This window comes from Aulostomus chinensis, chromosome 2 (assembly GCF_037954235.1).
Source record: "Aulostomus chinensis isolate RoL2024-O1b breed Wild chromosome 2, RoL_Achi_v1.0, whole genome shotgun sequence".
NCBI classification, from domain to species: domain Eukaryota; kingdom Metazoa; phylum Chordata; class Actinopteri; order Syngnathiformes; family Aulostomidae; genus Aulostomus; species Aulostomus chinensis.
In genome coordinates, this window is record NC_141321.1 from 19165626 (window position 1) to 19192670 (window position 27045).

Sequence of the window (27045 nt, forward strand, 5' to 3'; positions counted from 1 at the left end):
AACATTTAAGAATCTTTAATTCACACTAGTAATAAAATTGCATTACATTTCATAAAATAAATGTTCCAGTTTATATATACAGAGAAAACAGACTGTACATACCCTCCAATTAACCATTTCTAAAAGGAAAGGAAAACAAACCTGAAACAAATTTCACAAAACATACAAGCAATACAGTGCTCAGCTAAGCAGGCACAACTGTACATCAAAATTTGTAACTGCTCAGTGTTGGGGTGTGGGAGGGGCAAAAAGTTGAACATGTACAATAGAGTCCCTAGGGACTGATAAAGGGGTCTTAAAAAGTATTGCAGGCAAGCAGACAGACGCTTGTCTTTTTCCAAGTGCAGCAGAACATCCATCTTGTGTGTAAAGTGTGGAGCTGATTGTTGCTGCCACGATGTTCCCACTATTGAACCTGTGTCTCAAAGCTCCCATTCAGCTGACCCTCCTCATAGTCCATTTGACACAAAATCATGTTGTTTTTTAGGAAAAACTTGTCTCCCACGCAAAACCTGTTGGCAGAGAAAAACAGGCGAAACTTAACTTAAACCACAGTTACAAGAATTACATTATGTGCGAGTGTTGTGGTGACTGGTCTCCTGAGCTACGACGGTGAGAATGTTGCTTTTAAGAGCAGCAGGTAATGACGTTTTTGTTTGATTGCACACATTTGGCTCAAGTTGTTTCACCTGATGCATGCTGTCACCGGCTGCCTTGTCAGATTCAAAGCTTGTTTTGATAGTCAACATAAATGACCCTATTATTTCAAAGCAGGCACTGGCACCCAGTGAAAGATAGGTCAAATTTGTGTGCTGGCACCACTAGAGTTTCCAAGGAAACTGCCACAGCGCTCGCTGATCATACACCAGTTTGGTTCCAGTGGTCAAGAATGTATTCCCTCTTAAGTCTGTGTCTGTTCAAAACGGAAAATAACACATCACAGCCTCAGTTTCAGCTCACTTTTCTACCGTTTGTTTGTGTGACACAGAAGAGACGGATCCATAATGTGACTGAAGGGGAGTGAAGGTACAAATGTAGTCAAACTAGTTTAGCTTTAGTTATGCACCATGCTGGTAAAACAGTCACAGCCATAGCAATACTGTGCCAGGTGAGACGGCGTCTGCCAAATGAGCAGAGAAGCTGCAGTCATAATTCCCTTACAGCAGGTGTTCACTATGGTAACTGAATGTGGCCTGCAGAAGGTTAATGGGCTTGTGCTGTGTGGAAGAACAGGGTCACAGCACCCCTGACAAGCATGCAAAGGACGTTCTGCTCTCAGACCAGCGCCATTACCAACAGTGTATTGATGGGGAAAAAGCAATATTTGGGTATGTCATACTCTATGTATCTCAAACATAGGCTTTGTGCTCATTTCAATTTCATAATAGTTCCTTTCACTATGGAAACACCATTTCACACCTGTGTAAGTCCAGACTCCAGCATGCAGCCACACACCTCCGGAGGAGCTTCGAGCTCCCTCCTTGAAGAGTGAATTTTATGTCCCTGCAGGCTTTTATTATTTACAGATATGGTCACAAACAACTGAAAATTGATGCTAGTGCGTGACAATAGAAAATAATTAGCAGAGCACAACAAATGTAATACAGCTACCTTTATTTTTACAACACAGGAAGGCAATTTTTTTAGATTTGCAGTGTGCGGACTGCAAAAACGGATCACACACATCGACTCTATTGCACATCAAGAGGAAGCTATTTCAGCAGTTTCTGATGTTGAAGCTATTGGCCATTTTAACAGTCCATTCATGTTTTTTTTAAAGTTTTTTTTTAAGCAACGTTGTTGTGCAGTTATAATGTCTATTCTTACCTCTGGTTACAGAGCTGACAGGCAAAACAGTCCAAATGGTAAACATTATCTCTGGCTCTCATCACCATTTCAAAGGCTGGGATCAGTTTACTGCAGGCTGCACAGTTCCCCGTTGTACCAAAGAGCCTGAAAGACAGAGAGCACAGACAGAGATTAACCCACCTTCCCTTTACCTTGATGCAATAAAAGAGTAAACAAAAATGTACTGACAGCAAGGACAATACAAAAACAAAATACTGCAGTGGAGTGGAAAACAGCAGACTCGAAATATGCTGAGTGTAACGCACAAATCTTTCCTGGCAGCCATTTGGTATTTTTTGTTAATGAGAGTAACAAACATAGATCTTAATTCTTGCTTAATGATCCAATTAAAATGATCACATGGTTTTAATCTCCTTCAAAGAATGTCTCTCTTGCACAATGGGAAAAAAACCCAAGTCTGAGGTAAACCATTTGAGCAACTGTTTTTTTCTTTTTCAAATTAAAAAAACAACAACAATGCGTCTATCTACAACTAAAGCCAGCTGTGTTCTGTAATGAAGCCACAAGTTCAAAACATTTCAGTTACAAGAATATAGGCCCTAGTCTTTCAGAGAGGAGCCTGGGACGCTGATGGGATACGTAACCTTGAAGAGTTAACTGAATGTGTGTCAGTGAGCAGAGGAGACTCACAACTCACTCCCTGCTGCTGCTTGTTTATTAGATGGAAGCCAAATGAAAAAGATCCCAAACAGAGCAGAGTCACTGGTGTAGATCTCCTTTCTCCTCAAAGTAAAGGGACCTCAAATACTTTTCCTAGTCTGATTTACATTTTCATTTTCCAAGCGCCTGCCTCTATGTTTAATTTGGAGATTCTGAAGCACAGATAGATTTATACATTCCAGAGGAGAAGGACCGTTTCATAGCTTTACAAGAGGGGATAAGGCGACAGCAGACTGACAATCCAAGAGGGTTATACGCACTCCCCAAAACTTGTAGGGCTCAGACAGAAGAGTCACACCCTTGATATCCTGCTTGGTTTGTGCTTGTCTCATTGAGTTGCTTTCACCTTGTTATAGAAAACGATTATCCAGCAGCCCTGCTTGTAATTAGGGGCCACTGCCCCAGAGGAGACGGAGAGACAGAAACACTGTTATGTTCCATAAGAGGGACAGGGGGGACAGGGATATTGTTACAAGTGGCTCCTGTTTAAGCCAAATACTGCATGTTCTCAGCAGTAAACATCTGTCACCCACAGGAATGTTTTTTTTTTAATTGCTGTATTGACAGATTTAAAAGAATTTGTATAACATTGCTGGTGTATAGACACTTGAGGGGTCAGTCTACTTGATAAAAACTATTACAAAAGTGCATAATAAAATATTTACAAACTGTTTATCTGCCACTTATAAATGATGAAAAGGATTCTGACCTCCTCTAAGGAGGCTAATATGACTACTGATGAGTTTCTTTCTGTTAGCATGATATCTCAATGCTGTAACAGACAAGATTTTGTAGAAAGGAGGTGAAAAGCTTCAAGGCAACAGCACAAGAACCAAGAGATTAACCGTTTGTGGTGATCTAGACAATAACTGTAGATCCTCAGCCTTTCGTAGGATAGCGTACGACCATGTGGTTTCAAGAATGTTTGGTGAATCAGTGATTTGGATGCTACATTCATATTCTGCAGCCACGTAGGGGTACAGTGGTGGTGGTGGTGGTGGTGGGGGGGGGGGGGGGTTACAGTATGCTCTCTTGTACCCAAAATTCTTTCACCTTTGGGCTTAACTTGCTGCCTCCCACCTTTCCATCCTCTCCGCCACAAGAACCTGTGTGTGTGTTATCATAGCAGGGACTCCACCAGAGTGTGTATAGACCTGAGCTCTACTGTAATGAGAGGTCACATATAGTAGCCATGTCTTTCTCTCTTGCCCTCAGGGAACCAATGCTATAGAAAAGCTTGGAGAGCCTCTACCACTTACAGGGACTGACATCAAAACTCCCATAACAGCTCACAGGACAACCCATTTCCATAACACCCTGCTGGGTTCTGGACATTAGGCTCACTTGATACATACAGGTTGTGAAAAGGCTTGGTGGGGGATGCCCAATTGCTGCTCCTAATCAGTTCTACATTCCGTCAAAGCTGCGTGTGACCCCTGTAAGATTTATCAACTGTATTCAACGCGATTTTCCTTTATGCTTTGTGACGCTCTACAAATATTTAGCATAAAGACATTTTTGTCCTATTCACCGAAGCACGGAGAAGTGGGATGTATGAAACTGCGCTGGATGTGTCAACAACACATGTGTTAGGTTTATAATACGGTATCAGTATACAGCCTAATTGGGCTTTTCCTGCTAAAAGGAGATTGCAGCATGTGTGAGGAAGCTAAAAGCTACTAGAGTTGAGCCGGCAATGTAGTGGTCTCCTGAGTAAAATCTGGAGTGAAAGTACACATAGTAAGCAAAAACATGACAACCTGCCAAATGTAAAGATCACAGGTTCTGATGTTAACTGAGAGATTACAACAAATTGGCACCAAAACAAACAAATAAACAAACAAACAAACAAAAAAACAAACAGAAACACCAGTAAAGTAGATTCATTCCAGCCCGTCAAAGAAGCACACACATCCAAGTTGTTACCTTTATCTTGTCTGAAAGTAACTCTGATTAAAAATCCATAAAGCTAATGTACGAAAGCAGAGGAACAGCCAGTTAGCTTTTGAAGGTTTTTTTTTGTCGCTTTGGACAAAAGCGTCTGCTAAATGAAATTGTAGAATTGTCCGACTGCAATCTTACAGTTCATGTGGGAGGTTTACAAAAAAAACAGCGAAAACTGATGATTCACCTACTTCAGTCATTTTTTTTTTTACTTTAAATTCAATGTGCTTTCAAATGAATGACCTCTGGTAAAAAAAATTTAATGAATTAATTTCATCTTTTTATATATATATATATATATATATATATATATATATATATATATTGTTTGAATACTCAATTTTCTGCAGAATTCCTACTTACTGCTCTGACACATGTCCTGCATTGTAAGAGTGCAGTGGCTCATGCCCTTCAATTTCCCTGGTCATTTGGATTAAACAAATCAATATTCTCAAAAGGAAAGTGGGAAAAAAAAATCAACATCAACACAGTATTTAGCATTTCTATTTAAACAGAGTGTGAATAATGACTTTCTGAAAAATATGAGACTATTGTTCATGGCTTCTCTTAATACTCTCAACCTACGCAGGATTTGCTGATCAATCATATGAATCACATTGAGGTTTGAAGCATAAAATATTCTATTTCTAAATAGATTCTTCCGTGCTGAATTCACACAGATTGGACAGTTAAAAGTGGCGTTTGGATTACACCCCACAACCTCAGACATTCTAACATGGATAAGGATAATAATGGATTGAAGGTCTGGCTGTATATGGACCATATTTCGAGTGTGGTTTGGGGCACACTCATTTCTTAATTATTTCTTGCTCATCTCACCTGATTTTAAAACCCTGGCAGACAATGAACGACAGAAAAGGGATGAATTACCAAAACGTGAAAAAAAAAAACATTCAACATGTATGTGAATGGCAATATTTTGCAACCAAAACAGTGGCCTGCTGAACCACCTAACAGACATTAAAATAAACTGATCCAAGATGGCAGGTTTTCAGAGCAGCAGTTGGAAACAGATTTATTGTCAACTGGGATGGGCTCACAGGTCAGTCTTATAACACTCTAAATCAACAGTCTCCCAGGTTTTGTTGCTAAAAATAGGTGGAAACAATAAGACAGATTTATAAAAAAATAAATAAATAAACCCTGCACTTCAGAACCTATCCACAGTCTTTAGGATGCCTTTAAATGGCCAGAAGTATCTGTAAACACTGTCCTCCCAGCAACGTGTAGGATGGCTGAGCCACTCACACCAAAGAGAACTTCTTTGACATTTCTTTATGAATGTCACGTTTGCAGCGAAACATATTCATCAATTAAAAACAAACACAATCTTTTAAGAGGACATGATTCATCCATCCAACTGGGCTACTGCTCTCTCCATGCTATGAAGTGATTTACTAATGTGTCCAGCTTGTTTCATTACTAAGGACAATTGGGGGTGAGTGTCATTTCTAGAAAGATGTGTCATCATAGTGTAGGTGGTGTGGGTTTGTTAGCATCTGTTCTCGCTACTGTTCAGGTTTCTGCTCAGCACGCCGCACCTGTTCCTTTCCCACAAGATTTCAGTCGGTGATATAAGGATTGGGTCACTAAACCTGTTTGGTACAAGATCATCTATGCAGCTACAGGACCCACCCCCTCAAATGGTCAGGAGAGACGGATATGAACCAAAGTCACCCCGATTATCCTAGAGTGGTGTGCCAGCACAACTAAAGTTTTGACTTTGTGTGCTGATGTTGAGAGCAGAGTTGGACAGCCACAAAGAATATAAGAAACTCAGTTCTCCTTCTCTATTGTTGACTTATTTCAATTACTCTTTAGTGAAAGGAGGCCTTCCTTAGTTCTTTTAACTTGCTGCTTTGCAAACTTCAAACCCTTCAAGCTCCTACAGTGCATCATCTGCCTCTCTGCATTGCTTCTCTTAGATTGGACTGTGGCTCTTGAAGTTTTCTACCTGTTCTCTAAGCCCTTTGAGACTTCCCAGCCAGCACAGGTTTTGTCAGATTTCATAAAAGGGAAAGCTGTTAATGCATTCACCGCATGTTCTGACCTTCCCCAACAGTTGTGTCTTGAAAGTGTAAACCTTTATGTTCAGAGAGGGAGAGCAACTGTTTTACCTACGAAAGAAGCAAGTAGAGGACAGATTTGAAAAAAGAGCCTCATCCAGATGGAGCTATCATCACCAGTTTGTAGATAACTTCTATTGTTCATTATCTTGAAAACATCTTCCTCTTACAGTTAATTATGCCCCCATTTTGATAAGTGGATGACTATTAAGTCCTCTCTAATACATGAAAAAGAAGATTCAATTATTTCAGGCCTGATCATCACACCATGGCTAGATTGTCAACCCCTCTGGAGAAGTGATGCCGTCCTAGAGCCAAGACAGGGAAGAAATGCTTAATTAATATGTTATTATCATTAGTAATGGAAAAATGTGGTGAAATAGCAAAAGAAACACTCAATTCAGGGAAAGTAGCATCTGGAGAATTACTGAACTTTTTGTTTGTGCAACGGTTTGGAGGACAGAGGAGGACATTGTCGAAGGTGTGTGTGTGTGTGTGTGTGTGTGTGTGTGTGTGTGTGTGTTGAAGATTCAGGAAAGCGTGAGTGTGTTCAATAAGTTGCTTAAGCCACTGAAGGACAATCACAGATGGAGCTCCTATAATAATTAATGTGAGCATGGCAGGGTTCCAAACCCTGGGAAATAACCAAAGTGTGTTTGATCCAGCCGCTTGTTTTTAATGTAGTGCAGGAGGCTAATTCAGTGCACAGATTTCACTTCATTACTGCAGGTGAGGGAAGCCTTCATCTTGCCACACACAAGCAGGAAAGAAAAAGAAACTGGTGCAGGATGGAGACTGCATCACCTACTTTTGAATGCTGTGGTCTCTCAAACGGCCTCTTCTCTATACGCTAGGCAAGGTTTTTAATTTGTTCCATAATAGAATTCATCTCAAGCATCTCTAGCCATTAAGAGTTCTGCGTTTGTCGCAGTCTGAAGAGCAAGCGAGTGGGATGGATTTCATTAGGCAATCCAGGCCAAGAGAGGAGCACAGAAAGCTCTCTCCTCCTATTCCATTTTTATTCTTATTTTGGTATTAACAACTCTTGATTTCATTTTCATTCCATCTCTGACCTCAACATCGAATGCGTGAGAAAGCTTTTTCTTTTCCCTTTACGGTGCCAGTTAGGCACTTATGGCTTGGGGGTTGGGGTTGCTGTCCTTTCAGCAGATGTATTTTACCAAGTGAAACTGTGAGCTTCATCATTTTTGCCTACTCTTGGTCATTTGCCCATTTATTATTACCTCATATGGACCATCTGCTCCTTCTGGGGGCAACACTAGGTCTTAGTGGACCTCTCACTGCATCTTAAAAGCATTAACTGTGTGCGGTAACTGATGGATGGTAATGGTCTATCTCAACGCAACGTCACAAAGCATCTCTCAAGTGGGCTGCAGGCTCCTTCTGGGTCAGAGGAAAAGCTGAGATGTAAGTGAAATGTCATGAGGATCCATGAGTGATTTAAGAAGAAAAACAAGCTGATCACAGTTCTTTTTACTTTTAATGTTAGTGATGATTTAAAATGATGTCTACTGTTGAAATGTCTTCCCTTAAAACAGAGAAACTAAATGGTTGAAGCTGAAGATATCAGTGAGCGAGTAAAGAGAAAAGAAGGCAGAAGGAGAATAGAGACAGGAGGGAGGATAGCACAGGGGAGGGAGTTTTAGGAGGGGGACCTAGGGCACTGGCATCTCTAAGTCGGTCCCGTGGGTCTTCCCTCCCGGGTAAATGGTAAGATCTCATTGGGAATGTGACTTAACGCCAAGGAAATGGTCATGTTTAATTTAACTAGCAGATGGCAGGGGCATCTGAAGGGGTGGGGTGGGGGAAGGGTTGAGCCTAAGACACTGGTGAAGCAACAAGCCTGCCTTGAGGTTTCTCACAGCCTAAAGCTCTGGAGGTAAACAGAAACCCAGTTTACTACAGAGCCCAAATCTGTTGTGTTCATTTAAACACATCAGATACATTAAGAATTACTGAAAAAATGATAACAAAAAAGCTGCAACCACCTAGAGATCATGGGTTGCAATTTGATGTAGATCTTGGCACTGTGTAACAATTTTTTTTCATCTCCCAAATCAAAATCCTACATTAGCGACAAAAGCATCAAACAATCATCCATTTTTCAATAACAGTGCTAGAGAATCCTTGACAGTAGCGTGACACCAGTGACAAGCGTGGCATTGAATTGAATTCAAGTTTAACTTTATGCAAGTTAGCCACAGCACTGCTGAAGCCGTTGCCCGAATTATTTTGAGATCAGGATTTGATCAGGGTCAGGAAGAGAAAATGTGATTTTCCTCCCTGTGCTTCCTACCAAAGATCTGCTCCAAACTGATTGTTACAGCCTCCAGTTTCCCGGAGCTCTGAGATACGATGTTGTTGGTGTACCGAGACATAAACAAAAAAAGACATATAAAAGACAGTGTATTTGTCTTTGAAATGGTTACAGAATGACACAAACATCGAGCAGTAGTGCTCATGTGGAAAAAATAACAGTATCCCTGAAACACATTAATTTTAAAACTGTACTACAGCTGATACAGTGCTAGTAGCAAACAGCTAGCGGCCAGACCACCTCTGGAGGTTATTTTTGTGTGAGTGGCTGATAAATTTGCAGGGGAAAAAAAAAAAAAAAAAAAATCCAAAACAGAAACTCAAACCTATAATGGTGGCTGTAGTGGCCTGTAATCAGACCAAGCAGATGTAATTGATAGAAGTGAATCTGAGTTAACTGGGCTTTTGATAGGAGCACAATTGAATTTCATAGCTTTGATGAATGGTGTCTGAAGTGCCTTTTAAAATCAGTGACATCATAGAGAATCTATCAATACTATGATATCGATAATTTACGGAAACATTCTAAAAAAAAAAACAGTGCGGACTGTCAAATGTAAAAATAGTTTACTACACAGAATCTAGACAGAATGTGCATTTATTTATAGATTAAAAAGTAGAACATTTTAAAATTAGTAGATATTTGTTATTTTTGTCTGAATTGAAACCAAAACAGACAGCACTTACACTGAGAAACCAGAGCAAAGCAAAAGGTAAATCTACAAATAAAAAAACCTTTGTGGCTCTATCATGTCACACAGCTCTTGGAGTGGCCTGGCTTTTGTGTTGTTGTGAGTGGAGTGAGGTGATTGCGTGTCTTTCTTGCCTCAGGTAGTCCCTGCGACAGAGGATGAGGTTGGCTTTCGTGTAGAGGGTGGAGCCCACCTCCCCAAGGCGGCAGTCACAGCAGGCACATTTGAGACAGTCCTCATGCCAGTATTTGTCCAGGGCCTTGAGCAGGTAGCGGTCTTTAATCTTGCGATTGCAGCCAGCACACCCCTTCTGTTTCCCTTTGGGCTGGACGGAGAGCATCGGCACACCTGTAGTGATAAGAAGACAAACGGCAATGCGTGATTTACGGCCTAGGAACACGAGTGACTTTTCATGTTCTCCTTTTGATAAGCCGGCTGCTTCTTGAGGCGTCTATGCTTGGCCTTGCGCACGCCACACTACACAGCCTACCTGCTTCATATGCATTAAAGAAAACATTCTTCCATGTAGATAGGCACACAGGTCACATTGGAGCACAAAGCCCTGACTTACTTGTTCCACTAAGAACATGCTGTATTACAAAAGTTACATGATCACTTGCAGCAGGCCTCAGAGTAAAGGGCATGTCTTGTGTATTTCTGTGGATAAAATACACAATGCTTATTGTGTTAATTAAAACGAGCTGTGTTAGTTACCTACCATTTCATCAAAGCCCATTTCACTCAACTGTCCACAGCTGTAAAAGCTCCTCATGGGCTTTGTTTGGTATAGATTAACATTAACCTTTTAAAAAGCCTCTGACCACAAAAACGCTGCTACCAGACCCCAGTGAGATATGTTATGGCCTAAGTGCCTTTTAGCATACACTCACTCTCTGTGTTTCATACATACACACGTAGGAACACACACAGATCGGCGCGCACACACAAACACATACGCACACAAACCACAAACACACACACATTGCATTCACTCAGAGCATTACAGCCTTTCCTCCTTTACACTTATCTGTACTCGTGTGTCTGCAATGAGCGAGCCTAAGTTACCAAACTCGCAAATTGCTCTGCTGTCACGCAGGTTCCCTTTAAGTGCGCCTTTTAGCCTCCTAAAGGACAAATAAAGTCCATTTAATAACTGCACCAAACACTAATAGTCTATGTGTGGTTGACATTTGTGTTTGTACTAAAAGCCCCCCTCAGGCCACTGCTGGTACAGAGGCAGGGGTGCGCAGCTCCCCTTTGTAGCACTAACAGGTCTGCCACAGCTGAAAGCACAAGACAACAGCTCTTAAGACACTCTCTCACACACTGAGCTATTGATCCGTCTAAAAGAAAACACAGTGGACGCCACTTGCCACTCTTTTCAAAACACATTTCTCTCTCGCAATCAAAAAAAAGAAAGAGGGACACTCTGCATCACAGGGGGTGAGCCCAGCATTTTGGAGGTGTGGGTGTCTTTAAAGATCTGGACATGTTATACTGACTTTGACATGGAATGTTACTGAAATGCTTCAGATAAGCATTCAGAATCATAAATGTTAACTATGAATAAGGTCATAAATCTGCTGTTTAAACAGAAACTTTCAATTTCAAACCATTTTTCAGACCACTTTCTAAAATAACATTTCTGAAATAAAAACATTTATCTCCAATTTTATTCTGTTTTTCTTGCATGCACTCATACAGTCTACTTAAGGCATTTTTTTTGAAGTATTATGTACATCAACTTACGCTGATTTCCTGGGGATTTTCCCTAATTACTACCCATTTAGTAAAACTTTCAATGAATAATTTTTAAGAGGATAATTTTAGCCTGAACAAACTGGAGCTGGTCTGTTTTGTCTTGTAATATGTCATTGCTCCTCAAGAGGCAACAATGAGTCACTGTAGCGCAAAGGAAGGGCAGTTTGCACCTATACTCATTGAGCTCTCTGCAGGTCCTCCCTCAGCGGTGGCAGGGATACGAGCAGGAATCTTGCTGCATTACATTCCATGGCAGCACAGTCCAAACCAGCCACCCTACCAAAGAAACTCATTTCAACCACAGCTGTCTCATTCTCTCAGTCACAAACCAAAGCTTGTGACAAGAGGTGAATTTTAGAATTTAAATTGACTGGTAAATTGAGTTTAGGTGTGGACACCACAACTTTTTGGTAATAAGCTGCTCCCCTACTGATTTAGAGTGTGAAAAATGAAGACATGGACATTTGATTAAAAAAAACAAACCGATAAATACACCACCCAAGGTGTTTTACTCCACAGGGGAGCGGCAGTTGTTTTTTTTTCCAATTCTACAAGAGAACAAAATTTAGAATAGATTTTGAGTACCTGCCATCATGACTGAGACTATTTTAATGTATGTTATTTAATCATTTGCTGATGTTGGTTTGTTTGTTGTTGTTGTTTTTTTTTGGGGGGGGGGGGTATTTCTCCTTAATGTTAAAAACAAACCAAGCCGAATTCAAAACCATGACTCCAAAAAACGGAATCCAAACAGAACCATTGGCCCTTTCACCCAACCCAAACCTTCGCCACTGACTCAAAGATCAGTGTTTCACCAGTTTGGAGACATGACCCTCTGTTCCCATTTTCCAATGGCATGACCAACCACATGGTCAAACCCCCACTGATGTCTGGTGATGCACACATGAATAATTCTATGAACGTAACGTAATTAGTGTTTCCTCTCTTTAAAAAGGTGAACGAAGTGGGAGCTTGCTAGTCATATTTATGGCTTTGGTTTATAAGTCAGTACATGTTCAGGTGGTCTTGAGCTGCCTTACTTCTTTATCAGAAGTGGAAAGGAGGGGCTAATTGGTCTGGTTCTGCTGATGGGAGCCATCAATTAGTGTTCAGCTTGCCCTCCAGCTCCCTCACCTCCCTCCCTCCCAAAACAGGCCCCTTGAAGTTGGCACATTAGGATCACAAAACCTGCTATAAATACCAATGTTCAGTGTAAATGAAGCTAAAAAGCTTCAAATTCAAGCCACACTGGCTAAGGGCAGACTCCTCTACCTGCATTTCATGGCTTGTTAGGGGAGCTCTCTGCAGGTATGCCAACAGTACTCGGCTGACAGGCTTCCACAGAACTACAGAACAGTCATAATGAGGAGAGTGTGTATGTGCTTCAGAGCTTGTGCAAAGAAAAAGAAATGCATTGCTTTAAGGCCCCTGGGGATCACAAAAATCTTTAATTTGCCTTTTATGACACCTAATTAAGTATTCCACTCAAAATCTTTGCTTTAAATAAGGTAACTAATTATACAAAAAGGTCGTTCCTCCACCTCCAGAGAACTACTCCTAATTGGTTGAGACCACCACTCCTTAAACATATCACGTGTGTGTTTTACATCAGGCTTGAAAAGGCCAAACCTTCCAAAGATTAACCCATCCCGGAGTTATTGTATGCTGCACACCCCCCGTTCCCCCGCTGGATGCGTGCTTTGTTTAAAACCCCGAACAGCTCATCAAAGTGAAACACTAACACTGACTTTTGTTTTGCAGTTAGTCTCACACTCATTTCTTCTTTCATATGTTCTGGTCCTTCAGGCCTGACTGCAGGAGAGAGATGTCTCAATAGAGGAATGCCTAATGTCTACCAGGAAATTAACTGATGCCTCTTTCTTGATGCTGTTGCAGGGAACAAACACAGGTTTGATGTCTTCTACAAAAGCAGGCTCTGGAAAACACCTTAATATTAGTTCAGCAAACAGGACTCGAACCAACAAAACAAATAGTAGCAACAGAAAAAAGTGACTGTGTCAAGTAAATGTCTTTTTTAATTCCCTTAATGCCATGAGACATCTTCTTGCACCTGTCACCACTCTTGATGATGTGAAACTAGAGTAACATTGGCCCTTCCATGCTTGCTGCTTCCTAGGAACAAAAACTGAGTAATGAAGGGAAGTAAGGAAGTAGCAGACTCAGAGTCAGCCACCACTCCAGCCTGGTTAACAGATACAAGTGCCACTGACCTTGCAGGCTCATTTGATGTCACAAAATGCAAAAGTCTCCACATTACAATGCCTTCTTTTTGCAGGGAAAACATTTAAGCCATCAAAGTGAAGACACAGCACTCGCCCTGCCAAAAATCTCTCCTGAGAAGGAATTTAGTTTACCATTAGTACTGTGTGTAAAGGCCTGTCATCTCTCACTTCTTCAATCCATCTACTTTATTTAAGATTTTATCTTTCAAGAATATGTACAGTAAGTTTTTCTTAGCCCAAGCAGTCTGTCAGAGCATGTATTTTCCATTATAGAGATAGCATCCGATTTCTATGTTACCCTATTTAGACTTCCGTCTTTAGAGCTATCATAAAATCACATCAGTCCTCTAACCTTTTTGATATATTCAAGGTTTTAAAAGAAAATATGCTTTTTTCCCCAGCAGTCAAGGTAAAGTCTGAAAGTAGAGAAATAAAACAATCACATAGGCATGGTGAGACCTGCATTTTCTCAGACTTGCTCTAAATGTCTTCTCTCCATCGTTATCAACAAATTTTTAGTTAGCTTTTTTATTTTGATGAGTGAGCGGGTGCAAATATATGCTGCACAGGTTTTCAATGAATCCTGGAGCTAATCTCATGTTCCCACAGACACAGTGCAGCAAGTCCTGCTGTGTCTGATGTGGCCGATGGCGGGGAGAGGAGTGACTCAGGCTTCTGTATGTATGGAGGTGCTGGAGGAAGTGAGTTTTCTGTTTGCAGTGACTTTAATATCACTACATGATCTCTGTATTTTGTGAAATGTTGCATATTGTTAAGTTTAACTTTGCGATCGTGACAAATTGTGCACAAGATCCAGGGTGCACTTGCACCAACGGTTTATCTGCTGGTCTGGTCTGAACTGATTGATGAGTTTGCCAACTTGGGGTGTTTCTTCCTTGGTACAGTTTATTGTCATACAAAAAAAACCAAGCAAACCAAAATGCATCACAACAAACAATGTCAGGTGGCAGTCGAGCACTTGTAAGCTTGTTAGCCAACTGTAGACATGATATTTATTGGTCAGACGTGCCTGGGGTGAGACATTAAAGAGGAGAGAGATTAAAAACAGGAAGAAGGTCCTGTGTTCGGTCTAATGCAGTTCCTTTTTTGCATATATATGTTTTTTTCTCCATTGCAAACTGCAACTGCTCAGACACTCTAACATGTCCAAAGTACACCAGGTTATAGGAGCCATTTAGGCTCAAACTTGTGGAGTACACTGATAGTTGGGTGGGACAGAGGTTGAATCACTTTCACACCACAACGAACCGCATCAGACATAGTTTGGAATCTTACCGAGACCACCTCTTCAACAAGGTCTCACATTTGGTGCACACCCAACTATGATTGCTGTATTCACACTTGCTCGAAGGAACCACACCGAGGGGCAAAAAGAACCAGACTGAGACTCAAATAAAGAAAGAGGGTGTGAAAGCATCCTTACATCACAGATGACTTCACAAATTTTACAAATTTGTAGGCCTCCAGTTCTGTGTGAGCGTAAGTGCTATAAGGCCCCCCCCCCCCCCAAAAAATGGATTAGTCCTAAAAGACTACTGAGGGCTCCTCTCCTTGAATTTCAAACCAATGAGAATTCTGTTCAGACAGGAGCATCCACTGACCAGAGGACAACCGCCCCAGTGCAGTCTAAAATAAAGGTTCTTAGTCGACATCTTAAAACATCTTGCTTTTGTCGGAGCAACAGTACAAAAACTGAATCCCTCATCTGTTGGAACCGGCAGATGTCACTTGATGACTGAACTGACAAATAAAATGTCTTTGCTGTCATTGGACTTACTAAGAGATGAACTAATAATTTCAGCTCTTTCTTTATGTGCATCAATGTGCCTTCAATAAAACTGGAAGGAAAAGGACGCACAGAATCGCAATAGCCTTCTAGTGCACTTGATCCCAATGGAACATCTGCTCTCATAGTCACTCAGCCTTAATAGCAGAAGGGACAGTTGCTTCTGATTCTCTGTTTTGTTAAATGCCCTTTGATCAATTAAAAGCACTGACGCCATGTTGAGATGCAGACTTTGCCAGTTCACAGGGAGGTAAAGGATCTTGATGAGAATCACTCAGCCTTCCTGACACATGGGGAGGCAGGCTGGCTTTCAAGGAGGTGGAAGCTGCCCCTGGGTGGGTCTCCTCTCAGGGGCCCCTATAATTCCTCCTCCCAGCTGCAGCAAATAAGAGTGTTAACCACCAGCATGGTGGTGAGCTCAGAGAAATTAGATACCACTTTAACAAATGTAGCTGAGACAAGTTTGTCATCATCATCTTCAGCACCGACAGGCACAAGACAACAACAGGATATAATGGCCTACAATGAAACTATAAACTACTGCCCATTATATTATATTATGTTAGTATAGAATGCAATGACCACCATGCTTCTATTCACAGCGTGAGTGCCGTTCCATCAGCAACAGGGTCTAATTGAAAACTCGCTGCTTTGGGTTCACTTGTGTAAATGCTGTGGCCATGGCTGTCCAAAACAAAATTTGTTCCTGGGCCAAGGTGTCTGCCACTAAGGTTAATGGGGATCTCATGCAGATGTCTTGCCATTGTGTGCATGAATCAGCCCCTTTCATTTATCTTGTGTCATTGCTGTAATTGGGCCCATAGACACATTTCTCTCTTGCCAAGACAAAATACAAGACATCTGTTAATAATATCAGCTGCAAAACACATTTCAGTTGAAAGCAAACTGATGAGTGTATTTGGAATGATAAGCAAAATAACGGCCCCTGATTCACTGTGTATGATTCATGTTCCCATGCTAAGTTGGAGCGTATACACAGAGTAAAAGAACAGATATGCATAAATACACACACACACACACACACACACACACACACACACACACACACACACACACGGGGTGGGAATCACACTGACACACTCTTAAATTAGGTAGTTCCTTACAGGGCCCAAGTCAATATTGCATTTCATACTAAATAGTTCTCTGTAAGAGGCCTCTATGTTACTGTACGACATGTTAGATTTCCAGATGGTAGTGTATGAATGCTGGGGTCTGTGAGGTGATTTCTGGGACTGTATGCATGCTATGATTACAACATAATTAACACCCACAGTAAGTGGGAGAGAGCAGACAGGGCTGGTGCAGATGAGGAGGGGACTGTTCATTAACAAGATGCACTCTCTCAAACTTTGCAGCTTGCTGCGGCTAATAAGCCCCGGTGAAACGGAGCCCAGCCGTCCCTTGCATTGACCCTGGCACTGCCTGGGATAAGGGAGGGTTTTGTCTCCTGGAATAATTGCTCTTTTCACATGTTACAAGTGTCCTGACCCCCACGGTCTGCAGCCACTTTCCCTACCATAATTACTCCTGATCCGCTCCAAATGAGTCAGCCGCATTAGGGCTGCAATAACACTGGCCCAGCTTCAAGCGCGGCATGGGGAGTCTCAGCAGAGCAGCCTGGAACAGGACTGCCTTTTCTCCAAGCCCGCGGTCATTTCCATCACGTCAGAGGTGCATTTCTTACACTTGAAGTCAGCACGAAGGCCCTGGGCCCTTTTCTGAGGCTTACAGAAGGCATTGTTAGCTCCTGGTGCTCACTGCTCACTGTGGTTTGGCTGCAAACTCCATCCCAATTAACGGAAAACTTCATTAGGGTGTTTTTTCCACACTTTTCAGCCCCTTATTATTTTTAATTTATTCACATGGGGTTAATTAAAAGAAATGTATCACAGAGATATGCAACGGCTTTCTAATTAAATTCATTCCTGCTTTCTTTTTTTCAAGACATGAAACTGGCAGTTTCCAAATTATTACAGAAGGCGACTTGTTCCAACACTTGGTAGCTCAGTAGTAGGGTGAGATTAGAGGTAGGTAAGCTGTCAACAGCAAAAACAGAGCAACGGGGGGAGAGAGGGGGAAAGAAAATGAGAGTGCAGGAATAAGATGAATAAGGAAAAGAGGAAAGGAGAGGTTACCCCAAATAAACCTCATGAGAACACGAGATGGAAGACTGTCACAGTGTTGACAGAGTAAAGCGAAGATTTGGTACCACATCTAGTAAATTAAATCCAGGTGTTATGAAGGGTTTTGTTCTGCTGTTGATCTGAGGTGTCCTCAAACATGTCATTTTACCATGGCAAGCTAACAGTGTGTGCATCTATCTGATGATATTTTTATCAGTTCACGTATTCAAATATATATACTCATACATTGTATAAAGACACACCTTTAGACTTCAATAAAAGAGACAATCTTATCTGCCACTTCATGATTCCTGCCAAAAAAAATCAAAATCAAACCATTAGAGCTGTCACAATCACTTTCCGCCATCCGGAACAGAATAATGCACAAACACTTTTTAGTCCACATTAAAAATGCATCTGGAGAGGAATAAATGTAGCCATCTAAAGTTTGTGTTGCTCATGAGGTCAGGAAGTGATGTATGAAATCCTCGCCAATCCCCAGCAATTACGACACGCGTATTATTTCAAAGGAAATGCTAGGAGACAGGTGTGCCATTCAGGGTCCTCAGTGTGTCAAAAATGGCGGGGGGAGAAGGAACAGCATACTGTGGTGCACTGTGCAATGCTCTTTAATCCTGAATAATGCAAATTCCCCACAGGGGGCAGATATTTAGCAGCACAGGCCTGTAATGTCATTCAGACACCTACTCCCACACCTGATGGGGTAAATAATGAGACAGGTCGGTTGGGTGAACATTTAGGAAGGAGGTCTTCATGAAGGGTGGCTGTGACATCATTGCGGACGGTAAGTAGTCCCATACAATACATTCTAGTTTAAAGACATCAAGAGAGAGTCATATTTTATATGAGATGAGTTGCTTTTTATTATATTACCTTTCCTCATGGAGTAATTCATGTTACTGGCTCAAATCATATTCAACAAGAGACAACTGTTAAATGAAATGAAATCAAATTTAATGAAAGAGGTGTGACTGTTATGAGGTGTATGTTTGGGGGGGGGGTTGTCTAACATCTTAGAAACACACTCAAGTCAGTGCTGCTTTCAGGGGGAATGTGTGTGATTTATGATCATTTGCATCTGAATTTGTGGTTGCAAACATCATAGTGCAGCACTGATTAAATCAGCAACTTCAATATTCAAACCTAATCAACTAACACCTAATCACAGACTTGAATTAACTGTTCAATATTTGATTCAGTGAAGGTCATCCAATGAGAGATTAGTTCTTTGCAAGTTGGCTTTGATTTATTTAGCAACAAGATGGCTTTAACATCTGAAGAAAGTGTGAAGCTCCGGTCCTTCATTACTTTAAAAGCAGCACTGAGGAAGCTTTTAAATTTGTTGGTCGACCTAAATAAATATGTGACATTTTGCTAAGAATAGATAAGTAAAGGTCATCTGAAGTTGAAGTAGAACTACAAGGTACAGTACATATTTAGTAATGTGATGAGGAGAAAAGCTGTATACCCACTAAACACATCATGTCTGTAAAGTGTTGAGATACAGAATAGCATCATCCTCTTATATGGGATGCATGAAGAACATTTGTCAGCTCATATAATTTACTGTCTGGCTAATAATATCAGCCGACATTGGTCTATCATAGAAATGTTAATTTTGGTGTATTTGATATGTTGTCTGATATGTACTTTTGTTAGATTTATTTTAATTTATTTATTTTTTCAGAGCACAATTCAGAAAACTATGTGCGATCTTGCCTCCAATACATATCTTTGGAATAAGCTTTCAATCAGAATCCATACAAATACACAAAAGATTTTAGGCTTCTTTAGACATATTGATTTTTCCTTTGTCATTTTGGTTACACTAAACTAAATTATCATGTACCTGGTATATATCTGTGTCACAACTATTTGATCAATCCAAAAATGATTAATGTCTTAGCCAGTATCAGGGGTCTTGTTCAGGCTTATTTTGGTATCAGCATCCGCCCCAAAAAAGAGCGTATCGGTCGGGTCCTATCTGAGATGCTACCAGGGTCAGAGAGTTTACCTGAGAGCAAAGCCACCTTGTAACACTCAATCAGCAAAAAAAAGCATTTGGAATAAAACAGTAGCGTTTGGAAGAGTGAAGGTCTTGCGCTGGCGGCCCCTAGAGGTTGTGCTGCTTCATGTCCCACCAGAACAAAGCCTCTATTACGGACTGACCACTACTTCTGTCCTCAGAGCCAAAAACTTACACAACAAGAATGAGCGCAAACCAGAAACTTCCAGTAACAACATGAATTTAAGGGTCTACAGTGATTGAGTACTGTGAAATACTTAACGATCGCGGTTCTGACACATGGAAAATATGACACATTTTTGGATCACTGAGTGATGTGCAAAGAAAAATACAGCTTAGTTACATTATATAACTGAGTTTTTGTCCTGAAACTATTTAATACAATAATAAAGGATTTTTTATGCAACTGCAACAGCTTAATAAAACAAATTTCCCATGAATGTGTGTGTTTGCTCCAAACCAAAATTAACACAAGTTCAAGTTAACCAATTAAAGGGAATTCCCAAAAGGGTATCAAAGGGTATTGTAAGGGCATTCCACCAAAACTCCCACTCAGTTCATCTGGAGCTTCCTCCTCTCAACAAGAATGTAAAGAATAACATATGCACATGCACACAGATCATTTAGGCATCTGGCTTTTATTTTTTTTGGTTTAGTAAAGGGCTTAAGAGCGCAACAGATTCACGTACCACTTCTAAATAACAATATATAATATTCTTTCCTTTTAAAATAGTAAAGTTTTTCCTTGGACCAGCGCTCAATCGCCAACGAAAGCTAGACGTGCCAGCTGCTAATCTGTGTCTGTCTTTTTACTGAGGCTCTGGTGACAGGATGAAGGAGAAATTATTTTTCCGGAGAACACAAGGTATAAACTTTACACAGTGCTTCAGATGCCAAACAAGTCAATACCGAGAGTGTGCGATAGGTAAACAGGTGAATAAATACCTTTAGGTGAAAAAAAATGATGGGAAAGTGTGTGTGTTTGTAAAGCCATCAATGCAGGAATAGTTTCCACCCACATCAACAAGAGTGTAGACAACAGCAGCTTGAGATACCCACAACTTTCCAGGGTCAAGTGGAAAAGAGACCTGCTTCCAAAAGGTCCAAATATTATTCACACTCACTTGCCAGTTTTCTATACTGAAAGGTTTTCCTTATTTTGTTCCTACCACTTATATGAATTAGGATTGGGAAGGTTCTAGGGATGCCTCTCAATATACAAAAAAGACAGAAAGATGTGATACATCGCAACATTATATTCTAAAGAAAGGCTTATCTGGTTACAAGAAATAACACCTTGTCATTTTTTTTTTTTTTTTACTAGCACAACAATAGATGACTCAGAGTGTAGTAGGCTTCCTGTAGCTCAAAACAGTTTTGTTACTGTGCAACATCAACATCAGAGCTAGCTTAAAAACACTGGCTTTCTAGAAGGTGGTTTAATTGTAGGAACTGAAGCCAAACTGATACTGGGGATTAGGGGCAGATCCTATAACATACCTGGGAGCAAAAAAAAAAAAAAAAAAAAAAAAAAAAGCGGACATATCGATGTCTTTTAGTTGTAATAGTACATTAATACTGTCCGTGGAGATGCAGATGGACTTGAAACTGTGTCACAATATTTCAAAATTTTTGGGGGGGGGGTAAATGGTACTGGAAAAAAAACATTTTGGCTGTGTAACCACAAACACGCATCTAAAAAGCTGACAACCATCATCAAACACTTACAGCACTGTCTGTAGCACATTGGCCGTTACACTTTTTGTTATGTTGTGTTACTGATAGCTTGTGGGGTAAAGTGCTGTCAAAAAGAATTAGCCCTCCGAGACAATAAAGTCTAAGTCTAAGTCTTAATGCCAATTAAACTGGCTAAAAAAACTGGATAAGAGATTTGATCCACAAGTCAAAATTCCAGTGAGAATGCAAACCCCACTCACAAGATTCAAAATCCAACCAGAGCCACAGAAATATGAATGTAAAAATACTTTCTTCTGTAATGGTGAGAATAATGATTAGGTATAATGCAAAAACCTTATATGGTTGACAGTATGACAAATTATTATCCCGAGGAGAATTTGTACCAATATCATGGACAATGTGATAAGGCACAGCACAAAAATGACAGCAAAATCATGTAGAAGCATCAGTAAAAACACTCCCGATGCAAAACGGCTCAATTTAGCCTGTTACATTCATGATATAAACATTTGTGTACTTAATTATTATGTTTATGTATGAATTTTGATACTGTCATTGTAATCTATGTATAACAATTCAAGTAATGAAATGTAAGAATATTTATTTACTCAAATACTGACCTGAAATGTTGTCGTTGTGGCACACATCACCCGGCATTTACACCAGTACGATCTATCTGTACGGATAAATATCAGCTGACGAAACCATGCGACCGAGATACAGGTGTTAGCATAACTTTGGATTTTGTAAAAGGGTACTTGGAATATTTAGAATGACCCTTGCAGCTTTGGCGCACTTGTTTGTTCATGTAAATATTTGTATGACACCCTGAACTCCTCCTGCTGCACACAACTCAACAACATAACAGAAATTCTAAAAGGAATTATTTGCAGTGTGTTGGACATTGACCACTGAACATGCATCACAGGGCTCATCCTCTCCTTGTGCTACATGTGGCACCGCGGCCAGACATTGTTGTGAGAATATTGATGACAATATGGCTAACATGAGGCCTCTGGCAATAATAAACGGGATGCTCTTACAGCTCAAGAGTGCATAATTGAGTCTGCGAGCCACACTGATGAGTGCAGCCATTTACATCGAAGGCAGGTGGGCGCGCTCGCTAACACGTGCCTCTTAAGTCTCAATTCACTCCCTTTGAATTCCACCAAGATTATGGAAAACGATACACATCTCGCACACTCGAAGATGTGAAACAATCAGGACTGATAGGATCAAGAGGTTTAATGGTGACAGATGAAATTATCTCCAGTGAGAATTCTGCATTTGTGAGGTGGAATTAAACAGTCAATGCACAAAAAAAGGTTTGAATGTGATTTCCGAAGCAGTTAAATGGAAGAGTGATAACAGCTTTAGTATATCATGAGCAGTCAAAACACTGAGGGCACAAGATGTTATTTGTCACCCCAAATAATTCAAGTTATTATCATGTCTACATCAGAGAAGAGCTACACAGTGTGTTTTGCTATTATTTTCTGAAGTGTATGAATATAAAACAGCATTTTCCTGCATTCATTTGTGCATATGTAAGTTTACTTGAATACAGGACTGTCAATCTATGTTGAAGAGAAGCTTGGGAGAGTACAACAAATGCAATACAGGAGCCTTTATAAAAGCTTTATTAAAAAACTGTGAGTGACTTAAAGAAATATGAATGAAGCAATGTGTTTGTAATATTATTCAAGGCCCAGAGCACAAAAACCAGATGTAATTTCAATATCTGAAATGGGCAAGTTTAATTTTGAAGTGAGAGCAAACCAATAAGCTGAGAAAATAGCAAATACAAGAGAGCAAATTGCGTTCCTTTGGAAAAGTGAAACGACTTAAGGAACATATAAAAGTAATCTCCAACTGGAAATTAGAAATCAACCCTCAGAAACCAAATAACAGAAAAGAAATATTACTGTCCACTTTCTAAATCAATATAACATTGCTACAAGACAGAATTACCATGGTAACACTGGTAAAGAATGAAGCAATTCTTATTATTTCAAAATAAAATCTGAGCCCGAAGCCCAAGTTTTATTATAGCAGCCGACAGATCACCAGTCTGTATTCATCTGAAGGATTGCTTTTCAATCACATGCTTTATGGGGGTACAATTTTTTCTGGACAGTATGATAAGGGGGCCGTAAATTAACAAGCAAGGGTAACCAGAAGTGTATCAGTATAGCAAGGGAAGAGGATTTTTCTTCTGCTAAGGTCTATACACTTGTGTTAATGTTCAGTAACATTCCCAGAGAGTGGACCTGCTCTTGCAGTTGATATGAAGTGGGAGGAAGAATGGCTGAGCAGCTTTTCCTCTTAAATTAGATGCATTTATATGATGAAGTCAAATAAAATGCTGACACTGAATATTCAGTGACATGTGTGGAAATTCACATGACCTGCATAATAGATCATTTCATAAATTAGCGCATGTATTCCTTCAACAGTCCTGCGTCGTAGTCCCCGATTTTGCCTCACCGGATGGAGTATATCATACGCTAATGGCAGAGTAAACTGCGGTGATGTTTTATGACTCTGAAGATAAAGGTTAACAAACGTTACGATAAGAAATATTTTTCTAAACATGTTTATATGAAACCTAATACGGCCTAATCAAATCAGTATTTTTGGGTCTGCGTCGATGGAGACGGTTGTGTGATGCTCATTGTTGATCAGATAAACAGGTGGATGATTATTGCTTTCATATCTGAAATTGGCACAGACTTTTCTGTGGAAGTCAAAGTTCATAACATCTGTCTACCAAATGAGCTTCGGAGCTGACTCAAACACAAATGATCTGTTCTACAGGCAACCAAAGGACTGGAATATGAACACTTATGAACAAACACACACACACAAGCATACCAGTGAATCAATTGAGAAAAAAAAAAAAGTTGTCATACACCCATGTGGCCACCCAAACATGCATGTGCTCACACATGCATTTATTTGTGTAGGCCCTAAGTGGATACATTAGACAAGAAGGTTGAATTGACAAGCCTATAACTTTAGAGCCAATAAACGTTAAGAGGCACCACAGAGAACGAGACCAGATATAAGCATCTCTGCTGACAACCTGGCCAAACTGCTGGAGCTAGTAGTCGCGTCCAGCAAATAAAGGGTGAAGCTTTTAGGCAATGAGCAGCAGGTGATCTCAGCTTTTCTGCAAGTCCTAATGCTCCTAAAAGCCACTCTCCCTGGTTCTGTAATTGGGCATCAGTAGTTAATGTAGTATTGACTGCATTACATGCTCTCGTGCATCCTTTCCCACTAATGCCATTTGCATCACCTTGTACATTTACCATATTGCTTAGCCAATAACTGTTAAAAGCAATCTGAATCATGAATCATATAGGAAACTTTTAGTGAGACAGACATTCAAAGCAGACAATTTACAGTTCAGTTAATTTGGGTACATTAGCAGCATAACATGGATTCAGGCAGACAGACCAATTTATGTCAAAATGTATTGGTTTTTAGATGTGAACGGATGCTCTCCTATGAAAATTTCCATTTTCAAACATAAATAATTGCTTACAAATGCATCTATTACTCTTTTTTTTGGGGGGGGGGAGACAAGCCCTGCACTTTGAGAAATAACAAAGGTATATATGTATATATTTTAAGGTTTGTAGTCATATGTCAGCAGGTGGTCTGTTTTATCAGGACAACCACCTTCAGCTCACTCCTTAAAAGTGTCTCCAGAAGAATAAAAAACAGGGAGGAACTTAATTTCAGTGCACTTTAATTACATACAGGCTTTCAAACTAAAATAATTTTGAATGCATTCACAGTACACTGAGCATCATTCAAACTTGTACAGCGTGTGATAAATGCACTGCACGTCTCACCACCAGTTTAAGCCAAAATGGGACGTCATTAGAGGCGAGTTTGATTTAAATTAAAATTAATTAGATTGCCTCACCCATTAACCTAAATACATTGAAATAGATAAGTAATGCGAGTAGGCCTATTTGGATGGAAAGTGAGTGAACGCTGCACGGCGTTATCCATAATTTGCAATCAAGTTAAAAGCACTCTGCTGTCATCTCCCATCCCGTGGAGATGTCAAAGGCTGCCTCGCTAACTTCACAAACGCGAAAAGCACTTAGAGGAAAGCAAAGAGGAGCCACATGCACTGCAGGGTCTGCCGTCCCCAAACCCCCCTACATATCACATCTAAATAAACATATTCTCAACTAAGCTGCAGTTTGGAAGGAGATGCATATGCACCCAAACTTCAGGGTGAAAACTGTGAGTAAATGGAGAAAAGCGCAGGCTGCAGGGCGACGCGGAAAAAAAAAATGCCAATAGTTTGCCGTGTTACTCCCAGGTTATTACATCCTACTGTGGGGGATGTTACTCACCCTCTTCCTTGTCCAACACCATCGTCCTGAGGAACGAGGAGTCCTTCCCCGGGCGATCCGTCCTTGGCTCCAGCAGGCTGGCTGCACCGCTCGGTCTGCTCGGAGCTTCTCCTGGAAATGGCTTTGAAACGCGCGGCTGACTAGACTACGCCTCGATCAACCAAAACCCTCGAAAGATGAATTGCCGTCTGCACGTTTTTCCCCTCCTATCAATAATAATAATTCATACGCGTAAGATATAAACAGCGAGATTCCACTATCCGGACTGAACTGCAATGCAAATAAATCGCGATCAAACAGCGTTGGTTGCTCTTGATAAATTCCATGCGAGTGAAAAAAGGCAAAACAATGAAAAGCGATATAAATCTATAGTGTCGCCTGTCTGTAATGGTGCACACACACACAGATCACAAGCTCACACTGAACGGCTGAGCTCTCCTCGCTCTTAATATGCTCTCTTTCCCGTTCTCATTTGCTCCGAAACGGCAACTATATTCAAACAAATCCAATTGCAAATCTGACAACTGCTGAAAGCAAACTCACGCCGCCTCTCTCCCAGTTTATGTGCCGAGCTTGCCTCTGCTGCTACTGAATAAATGCGCGCAGTTTCCAGAGACCCCAGGATTCCCCTGTTAATTAAATCAATTCATTATGCTCAGATCTGATTAGCAGCCCTTCCCCCCTCTTTGAATCAATTATTCAATACACAAACATAATTGCTTGTGCCAGAGGTGTCTAAGTATTAGCTTATTTAACTCCAAGGACACTAATTACCCCTAGGGCAAGGGAACTTTTCTCATTAATTCTGACAAAACACAAAAGCACAGCTAAGGGAAAGTGTGTGTGTGTGTGTGTGTGTGTGTGTGTGTGTGTGTGTATCTGTGTGTGTGTGTGTGTATACCAGAGTCTGAATGTGCGTGATAGAGAGGAGAGGAGCGCGCGCGCACATAAGGTTGTATTGACGCACGTGCACGCGCATGAGTGTGTGTCAAGGCGAGAGAGAGAGAGAGAGAGAGAGAGAGAGAGAGATGTTGCTCCATCAGTGGCTGGTACAACATATAAAATGCGTTTATTGTTGTCTTCTCCTGACTTTTCCTGCAGAATTGAATAGAAATGGCACCTAATTGTGGTCTATTTAGAAGTTAATTAGCGTCCAGACACAGTTATCATACATGCTGCAGATAAACAGTCCTTTCAAAAGAGCCGGCACAACAGATGGGCTGCGTTTTTGATTAGTGGGCAGATAGAAGGTTCACTTTTGAATCTGGTAATATAATTGTTGCCTGTTATTGCCAAGATGAAAGTGTTGCTGTTTCATGGTGGAGCCTTAAATAGCACCACTTTCACTTGCCCTGCGGAGACTGTTAACCAATTAATGGT

General features: G+C 40.7%; 1 protein-coding gene across 1 annotated transcript; it reads right to left on the reverse strand.

The window, feature by feature from the left end:
* On the reverse strand, window positions 1-26479 carry lmo1 (LIM domain only 1). The gene is made up of 4 exons (XM_086182844.1): window positions 25666-26479; window positions 9724-9937; window positions 1828-1953; window positions 1-512 (listed from the first exon to the last, which is right to left on the reverse strand). Exons 1-4 carry the CDS (start codon window positions 25685-25687, stop codon window positions 407-409), a joined length of 468 nt encoding a protein of 155 aa, XP_086038970.1. The 5' UTR covers window positions 25688-26479; the 3' UTR covers window positions 1-406.
* Window positions 26480-27045: the final 566 nt, after the last annotated feature.